Source organism: Stegodyphus dumicola, chromosome 7 (genome assembly GCF_044657685.1).
Source record: "Stegodyphus dumicola isolate Sdum_Otavi_A_Nest chromosome 7, ASM4465768v1".
In the NCBI taxonomy this organism is placed as follows: domain Eukaryota; kingdom Metazoa; phylum Arthropoda; class Arachnida; order Araneae; family Eresidae; genus Stegodyphus; species Stegodyphus dumicola.
The window spans coordinates 122136793-122157436 of record NC_140774.1 but is presented as its reverse complement, the minus strand read 5'-3'; the positions used below and the strand labels follow the sequence as shown (position 1 = coordinate 122157436).

Below are 20644 nucleotides of genomic sequence, written 5' to 3'. Positions count from 1 at the left end.
ATTATTTTATTTCTCATTTTAATCTGTGCCACTTTACATAAAATCTACCTGCTAATAACTAAACCTGTAGTCTGAGAGACAAAAAAAAAAAAAAAAAAAAAAAAAAAAAAAAAAAAAAACATAATGCTAACTGTTAGTAAGATGTAAAAATAATGTCACGTATCTTCTTTCAAATATGTCCAACTATTATAATTGTAAAATGTTTAATGCTACTTGATAAACAGTTTATTTTATTCTCAAACTTATTAATAATTATGTTTAATAATAATGCATCCTACTTATAGATCTATTTTATTTTTAGGATGGTGTTATAAAAGTGAAGTTCAGGCATAGATAATATTTTTAAATGAATTTATTCAGTTCCCATTTGTTCATAAGTCCTTAATTTTTTTCATTAACGGTCCTTAAAAGTACTTAATTTCAGTGTGCAGAAATGTGTGTGAACCCTGGAGAAACATAAATCATCACAAATAATTCTGGGTTGAGCACCATGGATTAAAATAAAATTTTACATTGAAGCCAGTATAAAACAATACAAAATTGGAACCCAAACAATTAGCAAATGGGTAACTTCTTTACATTTAAAACACTGGTTATTGCCACCAAAATAAAACAAACCAGATATTAATAACTAATTTAATTGCATGCAGTAAACATACAATTTTAGTTTCTGAAAATAAATACACTACGATACACACATATATGTTAGCCCATAATACGGGCCAGGAATATGACATTCAAGAAGCAGAGTGCTCTGTCCAGCCTACTGATGTTGATGAGGCCTACCTGCGAGAATTTGTGGAAGATCAGTATGCAACCACTCGAGATCTTGCTAAGGTGTTAGGCATTAGTGCCATGTCCATTAGCCGCTCTATGCATAACATAAACTTGACATTGGATTTCTGAGTGACTCTTTGGATTCAGATAGCCTCCAAAATAGAAACACTGTACAGTGTAAATAGCCCACTCCATCATTATCAAAGCATTAACAGATGTAGTAATTTGTCCTTTATTTCTCTTAATGAGAAGAAAGATATCTACTAGCCACCAAAGTTTTAGGCACCACTAAGCCACCTAAAATCACTGCTTCATTCAGTTATACATAGAATTTTTTCCCTTTAGAATATAATGTCTGTCCAAAGACTGTTCCAAGACAAAAATGATTGTCTTGGAACAGGAAAAAAACTTGCTCCAAGACAGATTTTCTTCCTGCCATATAAGCAACGTCGGTGCTCCAATTACCCACAAGGAATTTGTTTTTAATTCCCCAAAATCGAATTGCACTGGAAGGATCTATTCTATGACCATATAATCGATATCCAAACTACATGGACACACACACACGCAAGTTGAATAACATCCCAAACAAGGACTTTGCTGACAGTTTCATATGGTTGTAGAATACCTAAAGCAATAAAACGTTTCTCCAGTCACATATTGCAGTACTGATTTTAGACACCTTAAAAATATTTTTAATAAATAAATAGAGATTTCATGACCTGCTGTATAATCTTTTATATATATGTAGCAAAAAATAGTGTTCTATTGTAGATTTAAACATATATATGACTATAAACTGTGCTAATAAATTTTGATTTATGCATAACTTTATTTTCAGACTTTATGAAATAGGCCCCAGAATACAATTACAATTGGTAAAGATTGAAGAAGGGCTAATGACAGGTGAAGTCATGTACCATAAATTCATAACTAAAAGTCGAGAAGAAATTGAAGCTCTAAAGGCTAGAATATTAGAAAAGAAGTATGCATTTTTCATATTTTAAAATTAAATTATTTTTAAGATGAATATTTATGGACTCCTTAGTTAGGTCATTAATTTTTGTCATAAGAAATGTCTTATAAATTCAAAGCTACTCGATATAGTTTTTGATAAAATGTGAGGTGAAAGTTTATGAATAAATATTAAATTTTTCATCTGTTTTGGGTTAAATTAATGACACATCCCTGAAGACAAGGTTCAAAAGGTTTTAGCACAGGAGATTCATCAATGGCAAAGTAGTTAAAGCCATAAAACATTAATAAATTAATCCATGTTATATTTCAGGCTACTGAATAAGCTGGCTGCCTTTCCCCCCCCCCATATGTCTAACATAAAAACAGATCTGTTTCTGTAAGAAAGACCTCCATTATGACATTCCTTCCTTTAAATGGATAGCTATCTACAAACTGCTGGAAATAAGAATTACATTTCTCTACCTGTATTTTTTGTGCATTTCCTCCCTAGTTTTTTTAATGATGATTTTAAAATTTTTTATTTATATACATAATTTTTACTTCCTCTTGGAATTCAGAAAAAAAAAAAAAAAAAAAGGATTTTTGCTCTAATCATGTTTATACCGTTTCAAAATTTGTTATAATATTTAATGTTTATTTGTAGATTTAAATTATGTAGCTTAACAGGAAATTTAATTTCAAAAGATCATAGCAAAAAGAAAAATGGTAGGAAAATGAATAAGTTAATAAACTGCTGTGACTTTTTAACTATGTAATACAATAATATCAGTGTACCTATTGATTTAATATAGGACTTTCATTTTACTAAAAACTAAAAGATTTTTCCCTTAGGTTATTTCTTCAAAAATGATACATATGTAATAAGTTTACTCTCTCTGCTTTCAAGCAATAAAATTAGTAAAAGCAGAGGATGAGTTATGCAAGAAAAAACAGTAGTTAAAATTCATTTGCCAAACTGGCATGCGTATATAAAAGAAGCTAAATTTTTGTAATAACCCCCTAAGAATGGTAAAGATGAATTTAGGTAAAATTCAGTTTTAAAATGACAATGGCTACACAGAAAATAAAGTTTTAGCCCAGAAGGGATATGTATATTTTTTGCATAGTGAAAAAACAATGGTACATAGAGCCACCAAATTTTGAATAATGTAGTCCTCCACCCGAATGTGGGCACCTGGAAGCTCGAATTCTGATTTTTTTTTTATTACCTATTTTATATTTTGCTAAACTTTAATGAAATTTTGATTAAGAAACTCAGGGATTTCAAAGTCAGCAACACTGTACAGAATAAAATATTTTTAGCATATGATACTGACTGCCTATCAAAAGTTCTAAAGATATGCTGTTTTTAAATAATATTTTGCTGTTGAATCGAATTTCGTGTGACCCAAGTGCCAAGAATGTGATATTTAATAGATAAAGTAAACACACAAAATATTAATAATAAAAAGACAAAAAAGTTTTGTAAAGCCATCTTGATAAGAAAACTAAACATTGATATGATGATTTTTCCACTCTGGCATAATCTGAGAAAAGATTGAAAAAAACAAAGATGTATACCAATACTTAACGCTGCATCGTTAATTCTAAACATACATTGCTATGCTAATAAAGATAAAAAGGCAAATACACACACACACACACAAAAAAAAAAAGGGGGGAAAGGAATTAGCAGGCTGGTGGACTGTGAGCTCAGCAAGAATGTAAAATACCTTAACAAACCCTTTTGGGCGACTGTTAAAATCTGAAACTTTTTAGATTTTTAGTGTAATATAAAATTGCTGTTAATCCAACTTTGAAGCTGCTTACATCTAAATGCAGCAATATATACAGAAAACTGACATTATAAAAACTAGCATTTAGTTGAAAATTCAGATCTCCTTTTTTTAAGTAATTATTTAACATATTTGTTAATTTTGAGATTTACAAGAGTAGTACAACCATGAACTTGTTGATCTGAGCCAGATCTCTCAGAAATAAGCAAGAAAATTGAATCCAAAGTTAAGTGATGTACACTGCACAAAAAAAGGGGGAAACAGTTCTGCATCTCCCGTTCTACTGGGCCGATTGATGACATTCAACTTGCATTTTTCATGTCTCGAAAGCGTGACTTAGGATATGTATTAGATTTATATATAACATTGTTCGAATATGGGTATTTCGACACATCGGACTTTTTCTTAAATGACATGCTAATTGTTTTCCATATTTTGATTCTATGACTCAAATTAAGCCAAACTACAAAGTTTTGTAAAAATCACATGAGTAGTTTTTAAAAAATTAACTCTAAAAATTTTAGCTCCTCGATGTGAATTGAGTTTGGTATATATTCATTAATTTCTCTCTCTCTTTTTTTTTTTTTTTTTTTTTATTTTTTTTTTAATTTTTTATTTATTTATTTATTTTTTATTAAGCTTATTTGATTTTTCCTTTCACATTTCGAAATTCAGGTTCATTCCCAATAAAATTCATCCCTTTTTTATGATTTATTTTTTAAATTTGTATTTTTAAATCATTTTTATAAATTTTTCAAAAAAATTTTGAATTATCTATAAAATTTTTACCATCATCATAAAGTAGATAAATTTCTAAGCATAACTGCCAAAAACTACAGTTTTTTATTCAAAATTTCTGAAGATATACCTGAATTTATATATTGGCACATTTTGAAATTTGGCATATTTGTTAAAAGCGATAAAACATCAAATGTGGTTTAGACGCTTTGTTAAAATTATTTGAAAGTAGGAATGATGTGACTTTTTGTTCCGCTCATGCACAATGTAAAAAGGTGAGAACGAGGTGCCTTTTTTCCGCTCTGGCATAATGGAAGGGAAAGGAAAATATGTTGACATAAAGATAAATTTTTCAATTTCTCCGTAAATTTCAAACCAACTTTTACAGAATTTAATATAGGCATAATTTGAATTGTAGAATCGAAATATGGGGAAAAATGTGCATGTTATTTAAAAAAAAGTCCGATTTTGTGCCAAAATACCTATGTTAGAACAATGCTATATATAAATCTAATATATATCCTAAGTTGTGCTTTTGAGACCTTGCGACTGTTTGACGCAAGACATGATGCAAAAACGCAATTTGAATTTTGTCAATTGGCCCAGTAGGACGGGAGATATTGTTTTTATTTTTTCCCCCGCAGTGTACATATTATTTGAGTTCAATAAAGTGGGTAAGGCAATGCATAATGGTTAAATGCAAGTGTTGCAGATGAAGAGTTAGGATTTCTATTTCTGGCAAGACCGCGGAATTTTGAATCTATACAAATCATTAACTCAGTTTACAAACAAATATTTTAACTTAGTAATAAAAGTGCTGACAGCTGTTATATGGACTTTTAGATTATTATAAAATAAAAGATTTTATTTTTGTTTAAATTTTTTCCTTTTAAGGAAACAGAAAAATAAAAATAATATTTAATAGCTTTGCATTTAAATATATATTAGCGTTAATAAGTATTCAATTTATATTGTAAGGGCTTTAAAAATTCATCGACGAGAGCAACAGAAGAAAAACGTTGAAAGGAAAATGAAGGGGGAAAAGAAAGATACAGAAGTAAGTGATGATGAATTAGAAGATGATTTGAATTGGTACAGAAAGGAAGTTGGTGAAGATCCTGATGAAAGTAAGTATCACCTTCTCCATGCTATATAAATTTTTTCCAGTTCTTAATTTGCATAGATAAAAGGACAAATTGTTATATACACCTTGATAATACAAACAGCAGTTATCACATTGTACCATAAGTAGATCTAGCAAGCAAAAGTATACTGTACCTTCAATAGTGTGTTAAACATTTCCTCAAATTTTCACTTTTGGGATATCTGATTAGTTGATTTACATGGAAACCAGTTCTTTGGAGGAAACATATGGGGAACACAACTTGAAATGAAACATTTTAATTCCAGTTGTGAAATGTCCAACGTATCTACCCAGGACACAGGTTCCTCAGAAACTGTTTTGACTCTTATGGTTAAGGAGAAGCTTGTTTCTCCTAGCTCACATGTCGTTAGGTATGGGTCTTTGTAGGAAGACTTTTTTTTTATGATTATAAAAATAAGTTATGACAACACCTTTCTGTATCTTGTCACTCTTTCACTGCAAGACATTGAAAAATTAGGCTCTGCTTTGCATAAGTCATCAAAGATAAACTGTATAGGGCTAGAATTGTGTTGGTAAATGTCATTTCATAACAATCATACTCATGAAAAAAGCCTCTAGGACTATTAAGTTACATTTTTCTCCTTACCAATCATTTCTCTCTCGTCATAAATGTGTTCCCTTTAACACAGTAAGATCATTCCAGCAAGATAATTCATATTATTTCCACATGGTAACTAGGCTAGAGAAAGGTTTAAAAAAAAAAAAAAAACTTAAGATGGTCTCATTACTTTTCATAATTTAGTTGAGAACTTATGGGATGACTAAAAAAAGATTAGTTTGAAAAGCTCACATGTTCCTCCTACAATGCAGATACTTTGGCAACATGCTGAACATCTCTGAGTCAATAGCAATACAGCTGGCTGCTACTGTTGGAACAAAAACCAGGTCTGCTTATTGGGTTGGTATATATAATATTTTGTCCTGTCATTTCAGATCTGTGATATTCTTCTACTACTACTACTACTTTTTTTTTTTTTAATCTTCTAGATGTTTTACCTAGTATGAAAAAGAGGAAAGCTGTATTTGATAAGGGGAAAACAGCCAAAAAGGTGAAATTTTCAAATGAAACCATTGAAAAAGAAAAACAGAAAGGAGATAAACAGAGTGAAAAACCTAAAACTTTCCAGGAGTTTTTAAAGAGACGAAAAAAGAAAAAAGAAGCTAAAATTCTCAAACAAAAAGCAAAAAGAACTTCTCATGCAGTCTTGGCTATGAGAGCCAAACACAAAGTGGTTAACAAAAAGAAGAAAGTGTAAATATATGTGAATAAAAAACTTTTTATATGGTTTTTATTTTTTGATTTCTGTTGAATAGCATAAATTTGTAGTGTTAGTGTAGGAAGTATTTGTTTATTTCATATAAATTTAAAATTAGCATTCATGTAACAAAGCGTTTGCACACAAATATTTTTAAGGCTGTAACGTATTATAACGTATCCTAGAACCTTTTTTGAACTTTACCATTACATTTATTTTATTTGTAATTAAGATGTTGACTGAAAAATGTTAAAATTTCAGTTGTGATAAAATGATGCGTTTAAAATATCCTTATTCAGAATATTTCAAAGTTTCCTGTAGCTTATTACTATTTCAGAGTTGCCAACTCTCCCGATTTAGGCGGGAGACTCCCGATTTTCGACCGCTCTCCCGCCAACCCGATTTACAATATATTTCTCCCGACTTTTTCTTTCTTAATATTTCTCACGATTTTTATGGAACTTGGCTTAATACTTTGTTATATGAACAAAAAAAAAATGTGATTTTGGACGTCTGAAAGCTGAATTTTCTCTAGATTATATCTAAAATGAAACCTTGCGAATCAGATGAGAATTTCTGCTTTGTGATTGACAGCATACGTATCCAGAAACGTCGTTCTCCAGTTCTCCAATGGGCATCGAGCTCCACTGCGTGTCATCTGGCATATATTAGCCAATGAGCATAAAGCAAGCTCAAGGCAGTTGGCCGTTCTTTCGCTATTTCGTTCATTTTGTCCTGAGTTGTGTGAGTACACGTGCTTTTAGGAAATAGTTTTAGAAATTATCGTCTTTTGATATGTCTGCGAGAAAGGTGAAATACTCATGCACGTTTCAAAAATCGTACACAGTTGACTTTCCTTCCATTATTTCTTCAAGGAAGTGTAATAAATTTGCGATGGGTACCATCTGTCATTGCGATTTTTCGATTTCGCTTGGTGGAAGGGCAGATGTTCTCAAACATATGCGTACACATAAACACAAGGACAACATGAGTTGTTTTGAAAAAACAAAAAATTAAATTTTTCTTCGGAAACAAAAGACCAAAAAGTGATTAATGCAGAATGTCTGTTCTCTGCCTTTTTACTGGAGCACAACCTGCCACTGAATGCATCGGATCACGCTGCAGCTTTATTTAGAAAAATGTTTCCCGATAGTGAAATCGCTAAGAAATACTCAAGTGCAAGGACCAAAACAGGTGCAATTTTTAAAGAAATGGATTTGAAAAATAAATCTTCAGTTATTGATTGCATTAAAACAGCTCTGTTCTGCCTCTCTACGGATGGAAGCAATAATACCAATTCAAAACTGTATCCAATTGTTGTTTCTTTTTTTAATCCAGAGTCTTCAGAAATTGAGTGCAGTTTACTTTCTGTCCCCACTTTAGAAGGACATTTGACAGGCTTTAATATAGCACAGCTAATTATTAAAATTTAAAAGAAAATGCAGTCCCTCTCAATAATTGCTTAGCACTTGGTGCCGATAATGCACCAGTAATGGTAGGCTTGATGACTGGTGTTGCAGGCATTTTAAGAAAGGCAAATTCAGATTTGCAGATTATGAGGTGCACCTGTCACCTCTTAAATTTAGCAACTGAAAAAAGGGCAGCTTCTTTACCATTAAATGTGGATGAACACATTGTTGATATTTATTATTATCTTGAAAGGAGTTCTAAAAGAAAGGAAAAATTGAAACAGTTCCAACAGCTGCATAATACTGAAATGAGAAAAATTTTGAAACGTGTGTACACGCTGGTTGTCTTTAAAGAAATGTTTATCTAGAATCCTCGATCAATGGAACCCTCTTCTTGCATTTTTTAAAGAAGAAGTAAATGCTTCGAGAGTTAAGATAAAAGGCTCTATTGAAAGTTATAAGTACCTAAAGTAAATGAAGATGTAGTTACTACTTCCATTGTTAAAAATGGGTTTGAGAAAAATAAAGTAATTTCTGCATCATTCAGCAATTCAACTGGCAGTTCTCAAAATAATACTGCAAAATATAAGCGTAAAGCTGATACAAATTTCTCTCAAAATAAAAAAAAAAATTGCTCAACACACGAAACATTTTCCGATTACTGTAAGTTTATCTTGTGAAGAACGAATATTTAAGCTTTTTGCTTTTTTTTACAATTCATTTTGCCAGCATTCGATGTTCTGAACACAATTCTACAAAGCAGAATTCCATTAATTCATGTTTTGCAATCAATGATTTATGATCTGTTTAAAGACATTTTATCAAAGTTTGTAAAACCAGTCTGTGTTTTGTCTTGTAATTCTATATATGATGTGATTTATGGTGAAACAGAAAATCGGAAGAAAGATGAAGATTTGGTAATAGGAGCTGCAACTACAAAAGTAGTGGAAGAACTTTCAGAAGAAAACAAAAGTAAGTTTTATCTTCATGTTAGAAGTTACTTCTGTCGAGTATGTGATTACACACTACATAAATTTCCAGCCAACGATGAAGTGATTTTGCATGCTAAAGTTGCTGATATTTCTGCTCTAGCAAATGCATCTTTTTCTGATATAAGGTACTTTTTGAACAGATTTCCTGTGTTACTTCGTTTAGTCATGAAAGATGATGATATTGATGTTGCTACTGATATACTTCAGTCACAATTTTGCAGTTTACAATTAGAAAACTTGGATGAAGTTATAAAATCAGCTAGGATTGACACCCAGTGGAGGTTAATTGGAAAATTGAAAGGTGCTGATGTAATTTTAAAATATAGTGAACTCTCTAGAATTATGTTGGCCATCTTGACAGTTCCCCATAGTAATGCGGAGTGTGAGAGGATTTTCAGTGTTGTTGCGAAAACGAGAACTAAATTTAGATCTAATATTAGTGATGACACATTAGAAAAACTTTTATTAGCGAAAGCAGGCCTACGTGGCAATTGCTATGAACAAAATTATGAAGTTTCTTTCTTAATGAGAGCAAAATCTGCCACTGTCCATAACATTTGTATGAAAACTGATTAAAGTGCCTTTTTTTTATTTATTTATTTTTTTTTAACGATGAAAGTAATAAAAATGTTTTTTATGTCTAAGGTATTTTTGTTTTGCTTGCATTTAAGACTTAGTAACTATTTAAAGTTAATTCATTATTAAAAACTATATTTTTATCATTTAAAAAGTCTTTTTAACATTGTGAAAAATCTCCTGATTTCTTTAAAAAATCTCCTGATTTTTGAGTGTCATAGGTTGGCAAGTATGCTATATTTACTCAAAAACTAACCCTTACGTTTTAAGATAAATTTTAAGAAATAAAAATGAGTATTTGATAATCGCTAGGTTCTGATTAGAATGAAATGTTAACTATCTGAGTACAGTGGTCTATTTATTGTACAGAAAGAAAAATTAGAAAACTAACGATACATTATTACCTATGTGTTTTTTAGATATGGCTGTTATAATTAGCAGTAATTATGCTCTTGATATATATTGTAATTACCTGTGTAGCTTTTCAGTATTTAAATAACATAATTATTCTTTTTATATGATTAAGTGAAAGTTATCCTGCAAATCAAACTTTTTTTTTTTTTTTTTTTTTTAAAGGTAGTGGGCTAATGAAAATTTCTAAAAATGATTTAAGAATTATAAATGAATACAGTCAAAAGTCTTTAATCCAGACTCGTCGGGACTTCGGCGATTACGGATTATCGGTTTTTCTGGATTATAGATCATCAATTTAAATCTGGTAAGATGGCATACAGAAATTATATCATTGCGTGCCGAGGTGTCCCCCCCCCTCTCCCCGCAGAGCAGCGTGAAATTGATAAACAGATTTCGGAATGGTTAGAGAAACAAATGATATATCCATTTTTTTGCAGAAATTCCACTTTTTGTTTGATGAACATCGAAACATGCTTTCACTTTGTATATCCTTTGGCAGCTCCAGAATCAGAAATTCTTTTTGACATAATTGAAAGTTCAAGCTTACTTTTATAAAACTGTTCTAACAGTCTGCAAAAAATAAGCCACCGGATCCAATTAGAAGATTAAGAACAACGCCGTTATACATTAAACGCAAACGTATTACGTGCATGCGTAAAGGTATTATGCGCATGCGTTAATGCATGCGCGGAAAGTTTGTAGCTTTGAGGTCCAGATTATAGATCATTCCGGATTATGGACGTCCTGATTAAAGACTTTTCACTGTATTACAAAGAACTTTAAAATTAACAAACTGTGGGAAAAATAAAGATAAGGCTATTTTAAACTCATTAACTGTTTCTTTTTTGTAAGCAGGTTGGTCCAAAAAGCGTAATTTTTTTTCAGTGCCCTCAACTTTTGAAATATAAGCATTTAGAGCAACTTTTATGAGGAAACTTCTACAAATTTTATTACTTAAAATTAACATGTTGTTCAGAACCATATGCCTAAAAAAATAATAATTATAAAAAATATTTTTTATATTCATATTATAATTTCATTTTTTACATTAGTACAGCATGAAATTTAATCTCCATGAAATTGGGGTTGGGAGAATACTAAAACAGTAATGCTTCAGTGAACTGCTTTATATCTCTTGATAAAATTATGAACTAATGAGAAACAAAAATATGGGCAAAGTGTTAACAGGGCATGTAAACTTTTCTCACCTGTATGTTGTGTGGGTAAATCAAGTGAGGTTCAGAAGTGGTGTATGTATGGAATAAAACTATCTTTAGGTTATAATCTTTACCAATTTAAAATTACATTAAAAACATAAATAAATAGCAAATTTATTCAGTTTCTAAATGGTATTCGGATAATATGCAACTTCACAACTAAACTTCAATTTACTGTTAGTTAAAAAAAATTTTTTACTATGCAAATACATTCTATAATATGAAAGGGAAAGCACCAAAGGAGTTATCTAAATGGGGTTAAATTATGTATCCTGACACCCTAGGTAGCCGGTGACTAAATAGCTGAAGCTCCAGTGCATTGCAATAGAGCATCCAGATGGTGTATAAAACAAAGGACACTGCAATAACTTTCATGTAAACGTGGTTTCGTTGACCCACGTGTCCCAATGCCTCACATGAAATTGTTTGCATACAGTATGAGCAGATGTCATTATTTGACAGAGGATGTGCAACTGGATTAAAGGAAGTCAGGTGGTCAAATTGCAGGATCACTAGACATTTGGATTGGAGTGAAGCGACCATTCAATGATGATGGCAGGAATGGGTAAACTATAGTTGTACAGAGCATCAATAGAAGGTAGCATTAGACAAAGTGATGTTGGTGCTGACAGCCCTGATTCATCCTTATTAAGAAATCTGATGTGTAAATGGGCCACAAGTGACTTTAATGATCATTAATAAATGATTCAACTAACCAAGGGCTGAGGTAATGGAGGCCATTGCACTGGCAAACCCTCGCCTTTGCATACGATTTGTCATGTTTGCAGTGGTGCCAAGCATTTTCGACCTGGGATCTTACGGACTAGAAAATTGTTTTACGCAATGAGTCCTGTTTCGAACTAAGCTCTATGACTAGCAAAGAGGTATCTGTACTCACCCAACTATCATCTGCCACACGGCCTGATAACCAGGAGGAGGAACCAGGTATGGGATGACATTTCATTTAACAGCTTGATCCCTTAAATTGTCATCTATAACATCCTTTACTAAGGCAGTACATCGATGAGTTTCTATGAACCCTTTAAGAAAGACACAGAAACACAAAATTTAAATTTTCCTAGTTGGCTAACCTACTCCTATTCAAATCAAGACATTGCGTTGTGTTTGATGTTTACTGGATTAACCCCTAATTCAAATTTTAGGTGAGCTGGTGAATGACATGAACAAATCAAATAAAACATACACTTAAATATTTCAATGAAAAGAAGTTGGTTTATTTAGAAATGAACATCTATTAATTCAAATAATTATAAATGTGATAAAATCAAATAAAAAAATAAAAAATAGATATTCCCGGGAAAAATTTAAAAAATAAATAAATAAATAAAAAAGAACCCATCATAGGATGTATATTTCACATTCCATTTCTATTAAGTTTAACATTTTATCACCGAAATCTATAATCTATTCTTATTTCACTTTCTTAATCCTAAAGTCGAATTATCATCATACAGGTTATTTGATAACTTTTGTAAAACAAATTAGTTTTCAACATATTGCACATAATACATCAATAAAAGGAAAACAATTTTTAACGAAATTCCTAGCTAGGAGACTTCACTAATAATTAATTTTAACAAAATATTATAGTTCATGGAGTTACATGAAACAACAAAAAGAAAAGAAAAATCACCCTAACATTTTTAACTTTTTAGCATTAAAACAAATTGGGTAGTTATTAAGATTTGGGATTAAGAAACTATTCAGTTTTGGATCCACCTACAGCTCTATTATCATAGCAACCATTTGGTTTATAAGCCTCTTCAAAAAGGAAATTACATTAATACTTCCTACATAATAATTTTCTTAAGCCTTTTCAGAAAGGAAATTACATTAATACTTCATGCATGATAATTTTCTTAAGCCTTTTCAGAAAGGAAATTGCATTAATACTTCGTACATGATAATTTTCTGAACGCGTACAAGAGTTGAGAACCAAACTAATGTGACTAAATTTGCATTAATACTTCGTACATGATAATTTTCTGAACGCGTACAAGAGTTGAGAACCAAACTAATGTGACTAAATTTCTATGGAAATCAAATTATTCAGAAGAAAATTAAGATGAGAATTAATTAAGATTTAACAAACTAGAATTTTCATAAAGGTGAACTTAGCTGATTACTTGAGATGAAGCCTGGGGCATCCTGAAACTGGATCATCGTTAAGCCAGGAGCAGAAACAACCAGACCAAATCCTGATGACAAGAACCGAAAGTTCTAGAGTTACGCTTAAATGACATGCAGCCTCAATGATAACTTCGATGACCAGTATCTTTCAGGACATCTTCGATGACAAGTGACTTCAAAACAACTTCGATGACAAGTATCCGGCATGGTTCTACCTCAACTATTGAAGACGTTCAGATAATTGAGAGAGAACTCTTAGGAGTACAATCGGAATTTAGAAGACATTTAACCGTAAGTCGGCCCATAGTAGCTGTACGTTGATCGAAAAGTGAATCTGCAGCCAGTAGATGAATTCACTATGCAGGGACCTACTATCGACTATGATTTGAGTGGTCGAGAAGTTTAAAATTTAATGTCCGTGAAGAACTGCAATGCCACTGGGACGAACTGCCTCGTAGATTCGGCGGGAAGAACCACTGCCATTTCGTAAGTCAATCTGAGCGTGCAAAAGTATGCGACAAAAATTGAGCAGCAACCGTAGAGTAACGAAAAAAGTGAAAAGTGACCTTCGCCCTGAAAACAACCCCTTTTAGATATGACGGGACAGCCAGCTTGGCTAAACCCCTGCCTGAAAAGGTGAAAAAAAAAAACAGTTGCCAAAACCTCACGCCTTAAGGAATGCAAAATTTCTACTTTTTTCCGAGAGTTTAACTAAACCAGAACTTCATTATCATGCCAAAACAACGCCAAGCCTGTACAGGTACAGTGACCCCGAATGGCAAACCTGACAGGAAGTGGCTTTTCAAGTCCAAAAGAGCGTACATTTTTTTGTTGAAAGTGAACTTTTGTAACTCTTCTTCTCCCCTTTTTGTTAGAGAAAAAATTTAGGAAGTTTTCGTTAATTAAAAGGCTATAACTTAAAATTGATTAAAGCTAGGATTATGAAAGTAGTCTCAAAGTGCTAATTTTTTTGTGTCTAATGATATCAAACTCAAAAGGTTTAAGTTAGTTCTTGTCATGAAAAACTGAGTTTATTACTTGGAAATTCACCTATATCCATTGTCTGAGTGAAAAGGCGAGTACGACAAGTTTGAAAACGAAGTGGACAAAGAGAACGACGCTGACTAATCTTTTCGTGTAAATTCAGATAAACTAAATTGATCAAAATATACCAATAACTTAATAAAACCAAAACATGCTGTGTAGCTTAAAATTTAGAATATCAACACATTAAAATTTTGATTTCTGTGATTAAATTAATTACGTTAAATTTGCTACACAACACCATATACGTAGCGTATTCGGAAACTAAGTACCGTTTCATTCTAGTGTTGTGGTAGGTGTCCCGCGCATGTGCACTAGTCTTTCTTGTTCACTGACTTTCAATTGTCGCCATTTTGGTTGCTCTATGTTGTGTTTTCAGTTTGCTGTGCACATTCAAAATGTTTAAGACAATTAGTTCTCCTGCTGACTGTGAATTTCATGCCGTGATTAAATTTTTGAACGCGAGGAATGTTAAACCGGCCGAAATTTATCGTCAAGTGACAGAAGTTTACGGTGAATACGCGATAAGTGATGGAATGGTGAGAAAGTGGGTAAGAATGTTTAATGCAGGTCAAACAAATGTCCACGCCGAGGCTCAGAGTGGTCGGCCTTCTGTTGTCACCGATGATTTGGTAAGGAAAGTTGATGAAGCAATTCATGAGAACAGACGCTTCACAACGACAACTCTTTCAGAGGCATTTCCACAAATTTCACGTACTGTTTTGTTCGAAATTGTGTCTGACCGCTTGAATTATCCCAAACTGTGTTCCCGATGGGTTCCAAAAATGCTCACTGATGTTCACAAAACAAAGTGACTTGGTAGTGCCCTGACATTTCTCACGCGGTACAGCGATGAGGGAGGAAACTTTTTAAACCAAATTGTGACAGGTGATGAAACTTGGGTGTGTCATTTCCCACCAGAATCAAAACAACAATCGATGGAGTGGAGACACACTCATTCTCCGAAAAAACAAAAGTTCAAAGTAACAATGTCATCACAAAAAATCATGTGCACTGTCTTCTGGGATAGGAAAGGCATTTTGCTTACTGAATTTCTTCCCAGAGGTGAAACCATTAATGCGGCACGATATTGTGAGACTTTAACAAAACTAAGGCGTGCAATTCAAAACAAATGAAGAGGAATGCTCAGTAAAGGAATTGTGTTGCTCCATGACAATGCTCGGCCCCATACTGCTGGTGTCACTCAATTGTTAATTTGACAGTTTCATTGGGACCAGTTCGATCACCTGCCGTACAGCCTGGACTTGGCGCTATCCGACTATCACATGTTCCTACACATGAAGCGCGAGCTTGGTGGCAACCGCTTTGGATCTGACGATGACTCGAAAAATGCTGTGGAGTCGTGGTTATTGAAACTGGCGGGAAGTTTCTTTGACGATGCTATACAAAAACTGGTCACCCGCTATGACAAGTGTTTGATCATTGGCAGAAACTATGTTGAAAAATAGTTTAAGACATGTATTTTCATGTAAAAATAAAATTGGGATTCGAAAAAATTGTTTTACTATTTTTTTTTTTTCAAAACGGTACTTAGTTTCCGAATACGCCTCGTATTTTATCAAGAGAATGGCCATCCACAGGACACAATTTATGCTGTGGACCTGCTTATCTTTATGCTTTTCCAACACATCCCATGATCACCAAATCTTCGTCAATATGGCCTGTTTGGGCTCTGATAAGCAGACATCTCCAACCATCCTCGGCATCCAACTGGCATTCTAACTCGTCAATTAGAATGTGTATGGCGAACAATTTTGCAGGACATTTGCCAACGTGTTGATTTTTTTTTCCCTCTTATAGTTGTATTTCCTGAATTAAATATTCAATTCATATGAAACTGTTAGCATTTTGTTTTCGATACATGTAAATCATATCTACCGATTTTTGTCCCTTTCAGACAAAACCTCCTTCTTGGTGCATCACTTTTTATGCTATAGAGTGTGTAAGATTTTTGCTTCTTTCATCCTGGCAATATATCATTATGATGTTCTGAGAAAATCATTACAAAATGAAGTTAAATAACTACAATTTGCAAATATATATATTTATTTAACTTTTAATATATCAGAATCTACTTTTAATATTTCTTTACTTAGGTTTATTTGTTCTATTCTGTATTTTATTAAGGTCAAGTAGTAACTTTAATGCCTCTAATTCCTGATTTAGTTGGGAGATTTCATTCTGAAGATTTTTATATTCCTAGAAAAGAAAAAAGAATGTCATACAATTTCCAGAGATAATAAAATTAAAAAGAATTAACTACATATATTGATATAAAAAATATATATATATACTTTGACACAACTGTGCTTTTAATAAAAGTATATAAATCTATTGACAGAGCTACTGTAGTATTTTATTCCTGTTTTGTATAAAATAAAGAATGAATTTCTTCCTTATAAGAGAGATATTTTTATTAAGATTTTAACTGCAATGCTTAAAATTACAACTACAAAATTACCATTTGAAATTACAAGTACACATATGTATTGTGTGCATAACGGGCATGTTTTGTCTTTTCTTGGTTATTAGGGTGTATATCTACCTGTGTATATCTACTCTTTAAATCAAGCATCGAAAATCATTTACTTCCACAAAAAGTGTCTAGAATATTGTCAGTTCTAGGAAAAGGGTAGCTATCTTTCTTTGTAGCCTCGTTCAGCTGGTGATAGTCAATGTAAAATCTAGTTGAACCATCTTTCTTTCTGACCAGGACAATGCGAGAGGCCGAGGGACTTCCTGAATGCTCAATAATGATGCTTTCTTGCATGGCCTGTAGAAGTTTTCCTACCTCTTCCTGTTTAGCAATCAATTGGTAGACATTTTGAATGTTGCTTGATTGGTGGATAACCTCCAGTATCGATTCTTAGCTGTGTTAAACTGGTTCGGCCCCGAACTTAAAAGAGAAAGGCCAACTCATAGAGCCTTTGCCCCTGAAACAGGAAGTGAGGTGTGATGACATAGTCATGTTGTAGGCTCAGGTGCGGTGCACGTTGTATCAGGCTCCTGGGCTAATAAGCCTCATCCTGTGCATAATGCCGTAAGGAGTGACATGACTTCCCCAACATAACATGGTGTAGTCATGTTGAAGCGAGAGACGTATTCATGTTGATACTGACTGCAAAGACATAATTTGCAGCAAAGAAATAAACATTTTAAATTTTGGAAAAAAAAGAAAAAAAAAAAGCCTGTCAATCAAAACTGGGATAGAGCTTAGGCAGAGAACTCTCGTGCACTTTGCTTAAATAATCCAATCCTAAAAGAGATAAGTTTCGTATACTTTCCAATGTCATATACACGGCTACCAAATCAGTTAAGGACTAAAAATTTATAACACTGTGTAATATTCCTATGCACTGTAACACGTCTGTAAAAGTCCTTATGCAGCCTTTATTATTTGCAGCCGATGATTGTTGAGAAATACTTACACAGACCTATATAATTATAGAAATGTTTGAAATGATGCACATATTCATGTTATTGTATTTTTAAATTTTAAAAAATAAATTTTATAAAAATTAAGAACTCTGTCTTTTATGATCGCTCATGTACAAGACTTAGAAGAGAAGGACTAGTTCATAGACCCCTTACTCCTGAAACAGGAATTGAGGAGAGATGACATAATCATGTTCACACTGATTGCAAAGATGCAATTCCCAGCAAAGAAATAAATATTGTAAATTCGGGGGGGGGGGACAGCAGCCTTAAAAACTGTGCATGAAAAAATTTCTTTAATGCAGAAGAGAAGGTGTTATTACTGTATACATTTATAGCATTTAAAAAGTTAATAATACTTATTTATTAATTTTAAAATAATAGATAAAATATGCTACATTTTCCTAAAAGTTACAGGTTTTTTGCCCTGTGAATCTATTATTAAATCATGAAGAAAAAAAAAAACTATGGCATTCATTATCTTTTCTTCATCTGCATACTGAATGGGAGAATTCTATCACTCTTTCTAAGATAACTATAATAACAGCTTTTCAAAGTTAGGAGGAAAAAACACCTTAGTCTGGTGTATGTTTAAATATATATATAATTTTTATTTTTTTCCCTGCAGCTAAAGAAAAGGAACTTACGTTTGATTGCCCTTGAAATTGATAGTTTCATTTAAAATTTAATCTAATCAAAGATTGCTTTTTTGACCTAATTATAAATTTTACATTGGCGTATTTCTCTTCCAATTTGATATATATGAATTACTTAATCTTTCAAAAGAGAGACTGGCACAGTACTGGATTTTAACAGTTTCTTTTGTGGCAGTCATCTTCACAATTATTGCATAGAAAATATTCACAGTAAATTCTTGTGCTTTTCACTTTAAAAGAATACTCCCTTCGACACATGTATCCATGTTTTTCACCAAAAGCAAATTGCCCTTTGGAAGTATATGAAATACAATATCCTTATCTTTCTCATTTCCATGAATTTTATGGCACATTGCTAGAATGCAAGAAGCCATATTACATAAACAATACTTTATAACAGTGGTCTCCAAAAAAAAAAAAAAAAAAAAAAAAAAAAAGTGGAAATTTTTTTAGCAAACCAGCATTTTTAAATTAAATTAAAAACTTTTTACTAGATATTTATGAAAACATATGAATAAAAATAACACAAAGAAAAATATCAAATTTATGCTTATATTTTGCCTTAAATCTAAAAGTTGGTATCTGCAAGAGTTTTCTATAGGTCACAATTTGAAATTGAAATACAGTTAAATATTAAAATTTGACAGCTAAATATTAAAAATTTTCAGACTAGTGTTTATTCAACTAATTGTAATATATTGAACTTCTAAGTAACTTACTTTTAATTTAAACTAAAAATAAGTATATGAAAGCTTCTTAAGAGGGAAAAACTTCAGAATAAATAATGACAACCTATTCTCTTTCTTTTATTTATTAGATTTTTCTATGATGCAAAACAGAAAAAATAATACTTGTATGTAAATATCTTTGTTTTTTACTATACCTTTCAGCTACACCACCTCATGGCATTTCGATTTTCATGAAGTTTGTAATCTTGAAGGGAAATTACTAAAATGTATTATCACAAATTGTAGATACTTATCGGCAGTTTGATTCTTTTTGTAGACTTACCAATTTTCAACTACTCCCCCCCCCAAAAAAAAACTGTTCTCATGTAAATTGTACTCAAAAACAAAGCAAGTATTCTTACTGCAAAAATTCGTAACTCAAGATAGTTATCTTTTGACAAGTACTAATAAAAGTTAATCAAATTTGTATCTTAAAATCTTTGAACAAGATTTATATCACAGTACAAATTAATTAGCTGTATTTCTAGATTTTTCTGAAGAGTTGCATTCGTTTTTGGTGATAAATATAACATAAAACTGGACTCCAAACCATTAAAATCTTAAACTTTTTCTTCAAATTTTTGTCACACAGTAATGCAAATTAATTTATGGGAAATATATTCGCAGGCAGCATAAAATTACTTCAAGGCCGATTTGACACCACTATAAATAATTATATATGATTAAAATTAATTTGGGGTGTCCTAGCTTTAATCAGGCGAAGTCAGAGCAGATACAACATAGTGACATCAGACTGCTTCATGTTAATCCCCCTTATGAGGATGGTGTGACGATGACTCTCACAAAGGCATGATCTAGCCCTTCTTTTTAACTCTGGGTTCGACCCATGTTAGATGACAAGCGGGAGGAAAAATCTTGAATGACATGTTTGGCAGCACTCCTCTCTTCATCACTTAGTTATACATTCTGCAATAACTCCAGTGTAATGCTCTCTGAAACCACAGATTCTAGAGGGTTACTATTTTGTTTAGCATTGATCAGTGGAGTACATGCTGCCATCATTTCACCTTTTTTAATGATTTTCGATTTATTATTGATGTTGGCAACTCTCCACTGGGATAACTATCTTCAATAAGCCGAGGCTACTAGTACTCCTTGCAGGGTGCTACAGTTCTTGGGATTTTCCAATACACCATACTGGAAATTTCAGTTTTTGGTTATGGATCAAGGAAGTAACAATTATGTTTTTGCTTGTACTGTGATATTGTCTTGAGCTATGATTGGATGGACAGATTTAACCCCTTCATCATTAAGTCTGATTAAGGTTATGTCCTCAGAGGCAGAATGCAGT

The 20644-nt window shown here is 32.2% G+C and overlaps 2 protein-coding genes across 2 annotated transcripts in view; one reads left to right on the top strand and one right to left on the bottom strand.

The window, feature by feature from the left end:
• The window catches only part of ppan (Brix domain-containing protein peter pan), a 46874-nt gene extending 40153 nt beyond the window's left edge, over window positions 1–6721 (top strand). The window contains exons 6-8 of the mRNA XM_035369409.2: window positions 1619–1762; window positions 5247–5395; window positions 6421–6721. Of these exons, the coding sequence (XP_035225300.1) occupies window positions 1619–1762; window positions 5247–5395; window positions 6421–6689 (562 nt within the window). The 3' untranslated portion in view covers window positions 6690–6721. The remainder of the gene's footprint in view (window positions 1–1618; window positions 1763–5246; window positions 5396–6420) is intronic.
• Window positions 6722–16536: 9815 nt separating this feature from the next.
• LOC118197855 (N-acetylglucosamine-1-phosphotransferase subunit gamma-like) overlaps window positions 16537–20644 on the bottom strand; it is a 34464-nt gene continuing 30356 nt past the window's right edge. Inside the window, exon 8 of the mRNA XM_085820775.1 lies at window positions 16537–16712. Within this exon, the coding sequence (XP_085676901.1) occupies window positions 16602–16712 (111 nt within the window). The 3' untranslated portion in view covers window positions 16537–16601. The remainder of the gene's footprint in view (window positions 16713–20644) is intronic.